Here is a 15,141-nt window from a genome sequence, read left to right as displayed (position 1 = left end):
GGCCAGAAGGCCAGGGGCAGAGTGGGGCTGGGTTGTGTACCCTCCCTGCCCCCAACGAGCCCCGCTGCCCCCCAAAAATAGTTCCCCCATGCCCATCTAGGGGGGCATGGCCCACAGTTTGGGGACCACTGACCTAATTGTGTAATAGAAACATTTTAAAGGAAATATTGCTATGAAAGAGTGAAATTTAGAAAACCCAAAGGACAGCAGCCTTAGCATGTGTTTAGGTGCTATTTTTTACCACTTTAATGAAAAAATATTAAAATAAAGAAGAATGCCCTCAAAAGCTAATTGGAGGCTTTGTTGCTACCCATTTTGGAATGCCAATAAACTGAGCTAGGTTTTTTTTTTTTTAATCTTAATAAATGCAGTTTTGATAGATCAAAAGCTGACATGACAGATTGCAGAAATGAACAGAAACAAGCTTCTGTCACTTCATGAACAGTTTATGGAAATTATGGAGCAAACGGAGGGAGTGAGATCACATGTCCTTTCTTGCATCTAGAGCAGAGTCTTAAAGTGGTACATATGAAATGTACACTTCACAGTAACATGCTCTGTTATTAGTCTGCACTGCATAGAAAACTTCTGAATGTTCCAGGATTGAAATAATTAGATTTAGTATTATAATAGAGATTAAAAGCATGGAAATACTGTATAAGAAAACTACACTAGCTGAATTTGCTTGCTAGTTAAAGCTGAGAAGATTACAGTGTGCAGACTCTCATATTGCTGTTTACCAAACTAAAACTAATGCATTTCTAAATTGTATGTTTATTAATTCTGTAAATGCATATTTACTCTTAGTTTCCCCCATCTGGACATAGTGATAGCAGTTGCATCAGAAGTCCTAAAGGCCATGAGGAAACATGAAAAGGTGCCATCTGTACAGCTGGAGGCTCTTCGAGTCATTTTACCTTTCATGATCCCTGGTAAGTCATCCAAGGAAAATAGTTGACGTTATACATCAAATAGGAGAATATAAATAAGAAGGCTGTTTTCTGATCTTTCTTAAAATAGTTAATCATCCATCCTGTAGTGGAACTTCGTATGAGTAATTTTTACTTAAAGCTCTATAATTAAAGGAGAACTTTTATGATTGAAAAGGGTAGAAACATAGTTTAAAAGTGGAAGAAAAAGCTTGGCAAACATTGAACATATTGGGCCAAATTAATCACTGCTGAAACTCTATTGACTTCTCCAATGATGGACTTTCACCAGTGATGAATTTGGTCCATTGCTGCTTCCCTTGATACTACTTATAGACTTTGGATCCATTGCTGTGACTTTATACCTTAATTATTGGATGTTCCATTAGTGATAGACAAAAAATAACAAACTTTATTTCAAATTGGATATACTAGCAGAAGGTATTGCTTCAGTTCATTATCATATAGAACAGTAACTGGATCTCACACACCAAGCAGTGGGGGCAGTGACTTCAAGATTAGAAACATATTAGCTCTTGTCTACAGCAAATAGTTGTGAGGCCAAACTAGATGATTTAGGAAATCCATTCCAAAGAAACACCTTATAGGCAATCTGCAAGGGGGAAAAAATGTGTGTTCCCTTTGTTCTTTATTGTGTAGAAACAGAAGGCTTGGACAAGGTTAGAAAAGATTCTTGTTTTGTTACCTTAGAATTTTTTTAAATCAAGAATATTAAGTCTTGTCTTCTTTGTTTTTGCTGACAGTCTCATTAGAATACTAAAGTTCTGGAGTGAGAGCTTTCTCAGTCTTAACTGAAGAGATGGGGAATCTTTTTGAAGATAGCATTTCTTGCAAGTGTTTGTCAGGACTTTTGGTTAAATGAATATTGACAAAAACAAACCATTTTAAACAGTTTGATTAAAATGGAGGTTTCTCTTACAAGCTCAGATTTTAGTTTCTTGTCCCTTGTAATATAATTGTATTATTTTTCCATTCATTCAATGAGTCCTTGAGCAAAAACAGGAGATTTAAGACTTGATAGTCAACTTTAACAAGCAAGCAGGAGAAATTCTCCTTTTTTTGCTAAAATCTTGTGAGCCTTTGTCCATCATAATGAAGCCAAAAAAGAGACAAGTTTTTTTCCTTTGACTGTTGCCCTAGTTGGCGTTTGAAGGTTAATACGTGAAGAAAGTTAGTCTTTTATAGAAAAAATAATCAGTACATTCTTGAATCCTAAAGAGTCTTTTACATGATCTCTAGTTACTTTCTGTAGTGCCACTTTGCGGTGAGTGCTGATTACAACAAAAATGTTAAAAGAGCAGAACATGGTCCTGTTAGTTTATGTGTGCACAATTTCCATTGATGTTATCTGTGGATATAATTTGGTTTCTAATCTGCTGCCAACAGAAAGATCTAGTAGTCAAAAATTCCTTTTAAGTGTTTTCCTTCCAAGAAAATCCTAAAGGCATTTAAAGTAAGTAGTATGGACACTAAGAAACAGAGAGCTCCATTAAGTAATTAATTTCTTGCTAGATTTTGAACTGAAAGTGAAAAACAAAAGCTGAATTTTTCATTTCTCTTGAATCTGCTATTGACTGGAGCCCTACATGGTTCTCTGTATGATTAGACTTCATCCCCACTCATAGAAAAATACGTGATCTCTCTGTATCCCATCTGATTTTACTAGGTTTGAGGTTAATTGGGATTCAGCTTATGAATGATTAACATATTGTACAAGTTCACATACAAAATCCCCCCATTTTGCTGCAACCAAAATTCTTTGGAGTGAGTATTTGTTTCATAATAATCAACAACATGGGGAAATAGAGTTTTAACTCTCTCCATGGGCTCTTGGTAACTCTGGTCTGTGACATTACAGAAGCGTGAAAACAGTGGGAAACTAGAATTAAGCTGTCATGGGGTGCACTCACTACTGGTGGCACCTCTTCCTGGAGATTAGCTCTGGCTAGGTGTTGCACCCTCCGCCGGCAGTGTCTCTCCCATCATCCCCTTGACCTGCAGACCCCTCTCACTCCAAGAACTGCAGCCTCCTCTTTATGATTCAGCCCTCTGGCCGGGTCACCATACATGTCCCCCCTCTTCCAGGGTATCAAAGTCCCTGTTGACAAATGGGCTTAGGTTGTCTTCCTACTCACTGCCCCACCAATGCCACTTCAGCAGCTGGTAGGGGGACACAGGCCCACCCTCTACTCTGGGTCTTGGCTCAGAAGCCCTCTCATCAGCAGCCAAAGTCTGACCTACCCCATACCTCTCTGCTCCTCTCCTTGAGCCTTGCCTACCTCTCTACTCTTCCCCTTCTCTGGGCTTTCCAAGCTATGCTCCGCCCTCCCAGGGAGTAACTGTAGGCTTCTTGCCTCTAGTCCCAGATATACTTCCCTTCTCCCACGGGGTGACTGCAGACTACTTCCTTACAGCTCTCTTCTGCTCCTCAGCTTCTGGGTTTTATACAGGCACCCCCTGTTCCTGTCCAGCTGAGCCTCATTTAATCAATCCCTGCTCCATGGCTTCTCCTCCAGGTGCAGACTGTAGGTTAATTGGGCCTAATTTACCCTCTCAGGGTCAGTGTGGAGAGTACACCCCATCCCACAGGTCTCATGAGTTATTTGTAAATAACTTTGCATCAGTTTGATTGCAGTACTGATTTTACAAAGAAAATGTGAAATTTGTTTCCCTGAAGAAGTGTTTTTCTGTGTGTTACAGGTGCCATGAAAGAACTGCAAAATGGTTCTTCAGGAACAGTGGGAAATGCTGACTTGATGCTTACCTTAAAAGTAATTAAAAACCAGTGTTTGTTGGAGGGGACTCACACACTAGTGCTTGATGCTTTGAACAGGGTATGGTTAAAATCTTTCTCCTAATAAATTTGCTTGGTATTTTACAGTTGCAATTAATGACTTATTTATAACTTTGAATGCAATGAAATCATTTTCCGGTTGATTTGATAAACTTTACCTTAGATGATCTTCCATACACGTGTTCATCCGCATTATTAGTTTTTTCTTACTCTAATTTATTCTGGAATATGCCAGAGAAGTTCCTCTTTGATGCAATAATTCTAGTGGATATTTATTAGAAAACTTAATTTTTCTTAGACATTCATTTGCAGTTGTTTATGATAATATTTTATATTTTAAAGATGGTTTTTCGCACAAATAATGAATATCCTTCATAAGCTAGAAGTTACTGTATTTTGCACAGAAAAACCTGCAACTGTTCTCTTAATGTGATTTTACCTAAAACCGGTAAATATGAATACAAATTTCTTGGATTCCAATAGAACAGTGTTTCTCCAGCTATTCCATACCAAACAGAACTGCCTGGGAGTGCTTGACCCTATAGCCATTGGGAAGAGCAGGATAGTTGCAACCTCATGAGAAGAAACTTGGAGAGCAAGAGGCACCTGCAAGTAGGTCCCAGCAGGATAGGGAGACAGAAAACAAAATGCTGGGCTGCTGGCTGCAGCAAAAGAGCAGTTCTATGGCAAAAATGCTGAATTCTATGGTACATTGGAAAAATGCCAAATCCCACGGCCCATCGAATCCACATGGCCGTGATTGAGATGAATGAGGCAGTTCACGCACCTCTGAGAGCAATGCTAGCAATGATAAAACTATGTAATTTATGTAATTGTCTGTGTTTCAAGGGGTTGAATGAGAATACTTGACCTTGAAGGGTAAGGGTATGCAGGGAGTAGGAAGTGAGATTTTCTTTCCTTTGAACTAATAAAATTTTCAATACCTTGTGATCCCTCCTTGTGACGCTCTGTACCTCGGGGAAACGCTCTACACCCCCATGTTCATCTTTATGAAATGATTATATGACATCCAATGCAAAGTTTGTCATCTTGAGTGTCTTCGGAAGGCTCAGAATGCAGTAAGCATGGTTGTTATAGTGATGTTATAGTAATTGTTACAGTAATATTATAGTAAGGTTATAGGTTATAATTTCATGTATATAGTTATGAGGCTGAAAATGTATCCTCATGGCTTAAAGCAAGCCCATGCAAAAACTCTCCAAGAACAGAGAGGCAGTTCACACCTCGTCAGGGCATGGTTGGGACAAACCCAGCCCAGCCTCACAGGAACAATGGACACTGTCTTATACAGCAACAAAAGAATCTGTTAGACCCTCGAGGGAGTCACCCCCTTCCTTTGGGCAGTTTGGGACTGCAATGAGGTAATGCTCACCTGACTCTGAAGGGGGGGCGGGCAAAGCCAAGAGGAAAGAAAGGACATGATAAAAGGGAGAGACATTTTGCCATGCTCTCTCTCTTCCACCTACATCTACAGACACCACCACCACCAAGCGACTGAACCACTGATCGAAGGAGAGAGCCTGGCTGAAGAGCCAGCCTGTGGTGAATTTGTAAGGACACTGAAAGTGTTAAGATCAGCGTAGAATGCTTTTATTTCATTTGACCAAATCTGACTTGTTATGCTTTGACTTATAATCATTTAAATCTACCTTTATAGCTAATAAATCTGTTTATTCTACCTGAAGCAGTGCATTTGGTTTGCAGTGTGTGAGAGACTCCCCTTGGGAGAACAAGCCTGGTACATATCAATTTCTTTTTTAAATTGACGAACTTATGTAAGCTTGCAACATCCAGCGAGCATAACTGGACACTGGAAGACGGAGTTCCCAGGGTCTGGCTGGGACCAGAGATATTGGCTAGGGTCATTCACTTGCACGTAGCTGGGAGCAGCTTACATGCCAGAGGCTGTGCGTGAACAGCCCAGGAGAGGGGGTTCTTCTTCGAGTGATTGCTCATGTGTATTCCACAATAGGTGTGCGTGCTCGCCACGTGCTCCGGTGCCGGAAGTTTTTCCCCTAGCAGTACCTGTAGGGGGGGAGTGCCCCAGCGACCCCTGGAGTGGCGCCTCCACGGCACGGTATAAGGGGAGCTGCGCGCTCCCCCCACCCTCAGTTCCTTCTTGCCACCAGCGAAAGTGCATCGGAACTACTCTGCTCCAGCTTTGCTGTAGTTCGTCCCCAGAACTGCTTGTTCGTTCAGTGTTAGTACCTGTAGTTAGTTAGCTGTTCAGTTAGTTCAGTTAGTTAGAGCGCCCGGACCGGGGCATGCCCCGCTTCCCGGTTTTAAATCGTGTGACACTTGTAGGCGATCTATGCCAAAGAGTGACCCACACGCAGACGGTTTACGCTGCTTGGGAGAGACCCTTATCAGCAATCGTTGCAAGATTTGCAAGTCGTTCAAATCTCGGACTAAGAGAGAAAGACACATCAGGCTCCGGACCATTCTGATGGAGTTGGCGCGGACCCCGACTCCGGCGCACCGCTCCGAGTCAGCGCTGGGCACCGCGGGGTCGGTGTGCGGCGACCTTCCGGCGCCTTCGACCAATCGGCACAAGAAGGCAATAAGGACGCCTTCTTCGCAGCGGCACTGAGGAAAACCCAGGGCAGAGGCTAGACCCATGTCGGGCAGCCCTAGATCCCCCTCCGGCCTCTAGCCTCCAACTCACGTAGAGCGGAGCAGCCCGGCCGCTTCGGACCAGACCAGACCTGTCCGGATGCCCTCAACGCCGGAGGCCCTGCAGGCGGCCTGGGATGTCAAGTCCATACCAGTATCAGGAGCGCCGCCAAGGCCGGCCCCACGCTCCAGGGGAGCCCCCGGCTCGGTACCGGTCTTGGTCCAGGGAACGTTCGCCGTTCGCCGCCTAGCGACCATTCAGGGCAAAGTCCACGTGGATCGCCCTCCACTCCCACCAGACTATCTGGTTGGGTGCCATCTGACTGAGACTCTCAGCACCGCTCCATTTCAAGGAGTGAGTACCGACGGGACCGAGGCAGACGTCGCCGAAGGTCCTCATCTCAGAGGGGTTACCGCAGCTGGCCACGGCACAGACGTCAACGCCATTCCCGCTCAGAATCCCGCTCCAAGACCCCACCAGGGCATCGCCTCCGCAGCCCCGGGCATCGATCGCCGGCTTGTCGCCTCCACGGGTCCGCCCGTCGGAGCCGATTGCAGAGCAGCTGCTACTGACGGTACCGATCCTCCACGTCGAGATCACAGTCCCGTGGTCGGCGTCACTCCCAGCACCGCCGCTTCTCCCGGTCCCGGGAGAGCGGCAGGCCATTCGTCAGCCGGCCTCTGTTCGCACTCGTTCTTCCATGGCCAGGCCAGCCAGGCCAAACAACCGGGCCCGCCAGTGCCGCAGCAAGTGCAGTGGCACCGGGCCCAGTGGTGCCAGTGGGCACTGTGGCCCCGACGTAGCCCCAGTCGGGGCTCGCTCGATAGCCGGAGCCTCAGAGGCACCATCGGCCTCCCTCTCCAGACCTCCAAGGAAGGGGTCGGTGGGACGTACATCCTCGGTACTGTGCCCGGAGACCGACCAAGTGGTGGACCCTCCGGTGTGGGCGGATACCCAGAGTATCGTACCGGCCTCCTCGCCCTCCCCAGATGAGGCGATAACGGCCTCATCTGGGGACTTTAGAGATACTTTAGAGATACCAGGAGCTTTTAAAAAGGGTGATGTCAAACCTCCATCTCCAAGCAGGAGAGATCGAGGAACCCTTGGACTCCCTGTTCAATGTGCTGTCCTCTTTGGCACTGGGCAGGGTAGTTTTTTTTGCCTCTCTGCGAAGGGGTGGCAAAAATTTCAATGCCTTGTGGCAAACACTGGCCTCGTTGGCCCCCATCTATAAGAGAGCGGAATGTAAGTACTTTGTACCTGCCAAGGGACACGAGTACCTATACACCCACCTGGCGCCCAACTCCCTGGTGGTTGAGTCGGTCAACCACAGGGAACAGCAGGGTCAGCCAGCCCCTACCCTGAAAAATAAAGGTTCACAGAGGCTGGACTCTTTCGGAATGTATTCGTCCTCGAGCTTTCAGTTGCAAGTGGCAAATCACCAGGCGCCCCTGGGCAGGTACGAATTCAATCTGTGGGGCTCCCTGCCCAAGTTCGAGGACTCTCTCCAGGAACGCGATAGGAAAGAGTTCAAGGTGGTTCTTATCCCTCCAACCTTTCCAGTTCCGCATACAGCACATAGCAGGGAGTCACCATGGCAACGCCGATGGCTTATCACGTGTACACTGTCTGGCGTCCCAAGCTGCCCAACCCCTTGGTGTTGAGCAGGGGGGAGGGATATGTGATAGACCCAGACCAGTTGGGAACAGCAGAGTAGCAGAAGGGAGATATACTGGCCACTGGATATGTAGTTTTCTGTTCCCTGAGTGACCAGAGCAGGGGCTGCTCCAGGCTAATAGACCACCTGACTCCAATTAACCTGCTAAGAGTCAGGTGAGGCAGTTAAGCACCTGACTCTAATTAAGGCCCCTCTGATGCTATAAAAGGGCTCACTCCAGTCAAGCCAGGGGGAGCCAGAGGACAGGAAGTGTGTGAGAGGAACTGGGAGCAAGAGGTGTGCAAGAAGCTGAGAGTGAGTAGGCGTACTGCTGGAGGACTGAGAAGTACAAGCATTATCAGACATCAGGAGGAAGGTCCTGTGGTGAGAATAAGGAAGGTGTTTGGAGGAGACCATGGGGAAGTAGCCCAGGGAATTGTAGCTGTCATGCAGCTGTTACAGGAGGCACTATAGACCGCTGCAGTCCACAGGGCCCTGGGCTGGAACCCGGAGTAGAGGGCGGGCCCGGGTTCCCCCCATACCTCCCAACTCCTGATCAAACACAGGGGGAATTGACCTGGACTATAGCTTCTACCAGAGGGGAAGGTCTCTGGACTGTTTCCTGACCCACAGGGTGAATCTGTGAAGCGAGCAAATCCACCAATAAACGCAGGATCCACCAAGGTAGAGGAGGAACTTTGTCACAGTATGTTCACACTTTAAGCACAGATATTTGTGATTTTTAAGTGAGTCTTAAGTGCAGTGGCTAAGAACAGTCAGGAGGAGGTCACAGTTTTGTTATTTTCTGTTTGCTTATTTTGGGAAAGGGAAGTAGGACCAGAAAAGCAGAAAAATGACTACCAGAAAGGCAGCTACAAAAGTAGAGCTGGCCAGACTGGAAGCGGAAGAGAAGGCAAAGGATCGCGAGTTTCAAATGTGGCACGCAGAAATGAGGCTCAAAGAAGAGGAAGCTGCACACAGAAGGGCCATGGAAGAAAAAGAGAGAGAGAATAAGAGAACGGAAAGAGAGCGAAAACACCAACTGGACCTGCTAGAGAAGCAGAACCAGAACCCCCCGACCCCGAGTCCCATCACTCCAAAAATCCACAAACGGGAACACTTATGTTCTGCATACAGTGACGATGATATTGCTGAATATCTGACTACTTTCGAAAGGCTGTGTGTAGTACATTAAATACCTGATGATAGAGTTCCTACCCTGATTGCGAAATTAACTGGTAAAGCTGAAAATGTATTCAATGGAATACCTATTGAAGATGCTTTAGACTATTGTAAATTTAAATATACTGTTTTGTGAAGTTTTCAGATTACCCCTGAAACATATAGAGTTAAATTTAGGAATCTTAAAAGGGATATTGGTATGAGTAATGGAGAATATGTAAACAAAATGAAAGATTTGTTGGGGAAATGGGTGAGGGGTAAGGAGGTGGCAAGTTTTGCGGTAATGTTGGATCTTGTTGTTCAAGAGCATTTCCTAAGCGTATGTAAAGCAGTGTCTATGGGACAAAGATGTAAAGTCTGTGGATGAGATTGCTTTTTTAGCTGATGCCTTTGAACAGAATCAGGCATCTATTGAGGGCAGGCCACAGAAACAGGGGTTTAAAACTGGTGGGAAGGGAGGAACCCATTTTGTCCTTGGGAAGAGAGAAGGGGGTTGGGAGCCTAAACACTCTCTTACCCAAAAACATTCCTCTAACCCTCATCCCAAATCTGTAAAAGCAGAAGAGCCCAAAAGGTCCTATCACTGTAATCCTGTAATTCCACTGATCACCTGAGGAATAAATGCCTTGTGCTAGGAGGAAGCAGGCAAACAATAGTTCATGTTAGTTTTGCTGTCCTCAACACAGAAACCCCCCAAGCAATTGAAACCTATCATATTGGTTCTGTGAGGTTAGCCTCTGCAGAACCAGATATGGAGCATGTTAAGGCTGTCCAAATTGATGGCAGGGAATATTTGGGGCAGAGGGATACAGGGGCCCAGATCTCTCTGATTAAGCAGAGTGTGGTTCCAAAGGCCAGTATGTTGCCTGGCCAAATGGCAGAGATTGTGGGGGTGGGGGAAAACAGATTCCTCATACCACTAGCTAAAATCCATGTGGTTTAGTAAGGTTTGGAAAGTATTTTGACTGTGTGGGTAATGGAACACCTCCTATTCGACCTGCTCCTTGGTAATGATTTTTTCCATGTAGCTCAGGTTAAAGTATTTGCCTGCAGCAGGAGGGAGTGTTATGTTGGGACCCCCGAGGGAAAGGGTAAGGTCTCAGGAACTGCTGAGAGAATGGGAGAGTCTCTCCTTGATTCTTCTGCAGCAGGGAGAAGCCACATGCTTCCGGTGGGAGAGTGGTTGAGACCAACCCCTGCACTGCAGCTGGAGGCAACACCACATCAGAAAGGGATAGTGGTGTAATGCGTGCCAGGGAGAGAATTGTCCAGGTTGTTAGCTGCAAGCAGGTTGCAGCTGAACCAGAGATAAAACCGGCTCTAGGGAGCAGAGAGAAATGTGTCCCAGAGGAGAGCCCAGAGAAGGGGCAAGGAATCTCAGAAACCACTAAGGTGGGTGAGGATTGTCTTGTGTTTCACAGAGGCTTGGTTTTTGTTTTGTTTTTTTGACAATGGGGAAAGTGCATTTTTTTGCTCTTCTTATACTCAAAATGACTGAATAGTTTTTGCTCTAACTTTCAAAAAATATTCACCTTTACAAGATTTCAGCCTGAAAGGTGAATATTGTGGAAAGTTATGAAAAGATGAAACAGCGGGTATAATGGAAAGGTTTATGCAAATTTAATTGCAATGATTACTCTCGTAACAGCTACAATTTTACACCTTTTGAGAAAAAAACTGACAAGCAACTTTCCTTATCACATTGAGTAGCAGAGAAAAAATCTGACCTTATTTTGTATTAATTTCTCTTTTAGTTTATTGGAAATCCTGGCATTCAGAAATGTGGATTAAAAATACTTTCTTCTGTAGTGGAGTGTTCTGGTGCACTACAAATGTTATCCCAACAAGGAGCCACAGACACTGTACTTCACACACTACAGATGTATCCAGATGATCAAGGTACATAGGAAGATGTCTTGTTACTTAAATGTGAATCTTGTAATAGCCTATGTATCTTTACATCATATTATAAATGTAACATACTAAATTTGTCTCTCTAATTCTGAACCAGTAATTAATATTAATAATCTCTTTTTCTAGAAATACAGTGCTTAGGTTTGAGTCTTCTAGGATCTTTGATTACAAGAAAGAGTTTGTGTATCGCATCTATGCATGTGCTGGCAACAGTTCTGGTTTCTACTTTACGACGATTTAAGGAGGTCGTTGAAATACAGATACACGTATGTGATATGTTTGAGTGTAAAGATGAGAATGAATGAAAGAAAATGGGAACAGGTTTATTTTTAAAAACTTTATTTGATATGTAAATTTGAAATATCTGTTTCTGATTTTTGTGTGTGTGTTTGTACAGTGCCTAGCACAATGGGAACATGTTCTATGACTAAGGCTCTTAGTTACTACAGTAATACAAATAATGATAGAATTACTATAAAGCTGAGCAAGTGAACACTTAAAATTAAATCGAACTGTTGAGGTTCCCAAAGTGATAGCTGTCTCAGAAGGCATGAATTCAGTTCAGAATATGTATCCATAAGTATAGATGCTTACCTGAACCTATATGGTCTGCAAAACTGGAATAGAAATCCTCTGATAACAATCCGTCACTCTATCAATCATCATTTTATAATGTACCCATCATAGTTGTATCTGAGCACCTTTTATGAAAAATACACACAAAATATGTGTCTTTCAGCCCTGGCATCAGCAACAAGCTTAAAGTTATTGATGAGATTTTTAAAAAAAATATCGAAGTGTGTGAATGCTGTTGTACTTGAGAAGGCTGTCGTGGGACAGTTTATTGAACAGATGGGTTTTGCATATAGTTTTGAATGCAGTGAGGGTGGTACTCGTTTTTATTTTGTCAGGCAATGAGTCCCGTAGTTTTTTTTTTTTTTTTTCTGGCTCCTGTAGATGTGAGGCTTTCCCTGCTTGTCATCCGCTTTATTTTTCTAGTGGAATGAAGCCATTGTGTGAGGTCACTTTCTTCTGAGTCCCACTACTTCTGTTTCAGCTCAAACTAGAAATATCATATCCATGGCCTTCTTTCACAGATTTTTGGCTTTTCCCTTTCAGGTTTAACTTTGTGCCCAGTACAGAAACGGGGAAAAGTGGAAAAAAATAATGTTTGGGGGAGGAAATTACTCAAATAATATTTAGTCGCAATGAGTTTTGAACACAGGTTTTTGTCTATCACTCAGTTTACCCGTTTCTAGTTAATAGCCTCACATTTTACAAATAGAGTTGTTGGGTTTTTCTCTTTAATTTCTAGATTTACTATAAGTATTTTAGCAAACTGGTGTTTCAAACTGAACATTATGGAGCAGGCATGCAGGCTGTGTGGTGTGAACACTTCAGTATCTGATAGGCGGCATCTTCACCCACCCCATATGGGGGAACTTGTGTCCTCTGGGCATTAGTAAGAAGCAGTCTTGCTATTTCTGAGCACAGGATCCGTCATTGTGTCTGTCCCTTGCATTGAGAATGCAAAAGGGAGGGGAAAGGTCTTCCTTTTTTCTCTCCTGTGTATTTGTTCTATAGCTAGGCACTATCTCAACCTATGAAGACATGTATAACTTTGTTCATGCTAAGAATTAATTCAAATTATGTTCTGTTTTATTTTCTTTCTTATATCTATGAATGATAGTTTGGAGGGAGAATATGTATACATCTAGGGGTAATTTGGAAATTAAGGTTTTCAGCAAAAGTAGTGTTTCAGTTAATTTAAATGCTGGGCCTAAAATGTTGACAATGTTTTATTTATTTTTACATAAAGTTAGGTAATTTCAGTTTATAACAGTGGACCTGGTAATGGACCAGGCCCAATGCTAGTTTTTCAAAACATCAACCAATAGCTGCCACTAACTTACGTAAGTGAGTCAAACTAACCGAGACTAAACTGCAGCTGAGGGTATATGTACACGGCAGTAGGGAGGTGTGATTGAAGCACATCTGGGCATGCCAAAGCTAGCTTTGATCTAGCTAGCTCACTAAAAATAGCAGTGAAGCACAGGCAGCATCATGGGTTAGCTAACCAAGTGCAAGGCCGTCCAGGACCTTGGGTACATGCAGCTAATCTGTGCAGTCACCCGCACCACCAGTTTCGTTGCTATTTTTAGAAAACTAGCTTGATCAGTGCTGCTCCGGGTATGCCCGTGCATGGCTTAATCAGACCTCCTGACTACGGTGTAGAAATACTCTTAAGACTAAAAGTGGTTCGATGCTCAGACCTTCTGCTATGTTCTGATCCACCTTGCAGTCCAATATGATTACATGTCTAAAAACCAAAACAAAAGATACCAAAAGAGTATATCTATTTTACTAATAAATTTATTTTCGTTAATTCTGTAACACGTTATCCGACTTCCATCATTTTAAAATTTGATATTTTTTAAATGTACATTTGTTGTTGATCACATCATTTTGTTATTTGTAGGGATTTCACATGATCTTGACAATCATTGACTTGTCACCTTGTTTTGCAAAGCTGCTGATATATGAATCATTTGACACAGTCATTTTTTATCAAATGTCCATGTGTTTCACTGAACAAAGAGACCAGCAGGTATCTTCTCTCTTTCAATCACTCCACATCCAGATGTTCTGAAATGTTCTGAAGTTTGCTACCTTCATTTCAATTATTTCTCTTCCCATTCAGTTTCAAAGCTTGTGCTGTAAATGCTTCGCTAAAATAGCCAACAATGATGATTTAAAAAACATGATGCTGGAGAAAGCATGTGCTGAGTACAATAGCATTATGGCTGAATGTTTACTTTTACTGGGAGCTGATGTTAATAAGAACACAAAGACGAGCTCTTTAATCTATCAGGTAGGTTCTTGAAAATGTAGATCGTTATATTGGTTTGAAAGATGTCACTTTTTTGGATGATTTTAATTTGTGTGTGTGTGTGTGTGTGCATGAGCAAGATTAACTATCATTAGACCCAATCGTGCAGTGTTCTGAGCATCCTGCAGGGAAAAGCTTCAAAGGGGCTTGGTGACTGAGGTACACCTAGTGTTAGCCTGCAAGGCATAGTAAGGGCTGGCATAGCCCAGAGGAGATAAGTTGTTGGGCTAACTGACCAGAAGTGTCAGGGAGCTGACACTCAGTTAAGCACAAGCAAGTCTCCCTCTTTCAGGAGGCATGAGGGTAAAAAGGTAACTCTCAATCCTGGGTATCCCAAGAAGCGTCACACCGTTGACTTCAGATTGCAGCAAGCAAATCACAAATTATTCATCATTTTCATTGGTATGTGTCCACTTATGTGTACTCATGCCAAAAAACCTGGCGTTTGCCACATGTTTTGGAGGTCTCCGTTACACAAGTAGGCTAAAGCCGCCTAGGGGGCTTGATCAACTTCACTTAGGCAGTTTTAGAAATCTCAGCCTTGATGTTTAGGAAATTCTGTGTTCCAGTTCATCCCAGGACACCATGCTGAGAATATGGAGAAACAATAGTTGAAACAACTCTTGTTAAAATCTAAGCTCCTGTTTTACACACATTGTATTCATTTCTTCTGTAATAGGTTTGTGAGAAAGGAAGCAATCCTAAGCTGGTGGAACTGCTATTAACTAGTGGTGCTCGAGAGCAGGATGTTCGGAGTGCTTTAACAGTCAGCATAAAGAAAGGAGATAGCCAGATCATCAGCTTGCTCTTAAGGAAGCTTAGCCTGGATGTAGCCAACAGCAGTATATGTCTTGGAGGATTTTGTATGGGGAGAATTGAACCTTCCTGGCTCAGCCCTTTGTTCCCAAATAAACGTACTCCTATAAGAAAACAAACAAGTAAGTGTATATAGAATTAGTTATATTAAAATGTGATAAACCCTCCTAATGATGTTTTACAAACCTTCAGAAAGAGTTTTAAAATTGAAATACAGTGTTAGAGAGCCTGTTACATAGGTTGTGTAAATCAGCATAGCCCTCTTGGTTCTGAAATGGCCCCTAAACTTTAAAAATAAAAAAT

General features: G+C 43.5%; 1 protein-coding gene across 1 annotated transcript in view; it reads left to right on the top strand.

Moving 5' to 3' along the window:
• The window catches only part of LRRK2 (leucine rich repeat kinase 2), a 139,962-nt gene that overhangs the window by 61,693 nt on the left and 63,128 nt on the right, over nucleotides 1–15,141 (top strand). The window contains exons 13-19 of the mRNA XM_065423787.1: nucleotides 808–932; nucleotides 3,651–3,784; nucleotides 10,973–11,117; nucleotides 11,259–11,398; nucleotides 13,612–13,740; nucleotides 13,834–14,004; nucleotides 14,702–14,960. Of these exons, the coding sequence (XP_065279859.1) occupies nucleotides 808–932; nucleotides 3,651–3,784; nucleotides 10,973–11,117; nucleotides 11,259–11,398; nucleotides 13,612–13,740; nucleotides 13,834–14,004; nucleotides 14,702–14,960 (1,103 nt within the window). The remainder of the gene's footprint in view (nucleotides 1–807; nucleotides 933–3,650; nucleotides 3,785–10,972; nucleotides 11,118–11,258; nucleotides 11,399–13,611; nucleotides 13,741–13,833; nucleotides 14,005–14,701; nucleotides 14,961–15,141) is intronic.

The sequence above is a fragment of the Emys orbicularis genome, chromosome 1 (assembly GCF_028017835.1).
Source record: "Emys orbicularis isolate rEmyOrb1 chromosome 1, rEmyOrb1.hap1, whole genome shotgun sequence".
NCBI lineage: Eukaryota > Metazoa > Chordata > Testudines > Emydidae > Emys > Emys orbicularis.
This window is presented reverse-complemented; position numbering and strand designations above follow the sequence as displayed.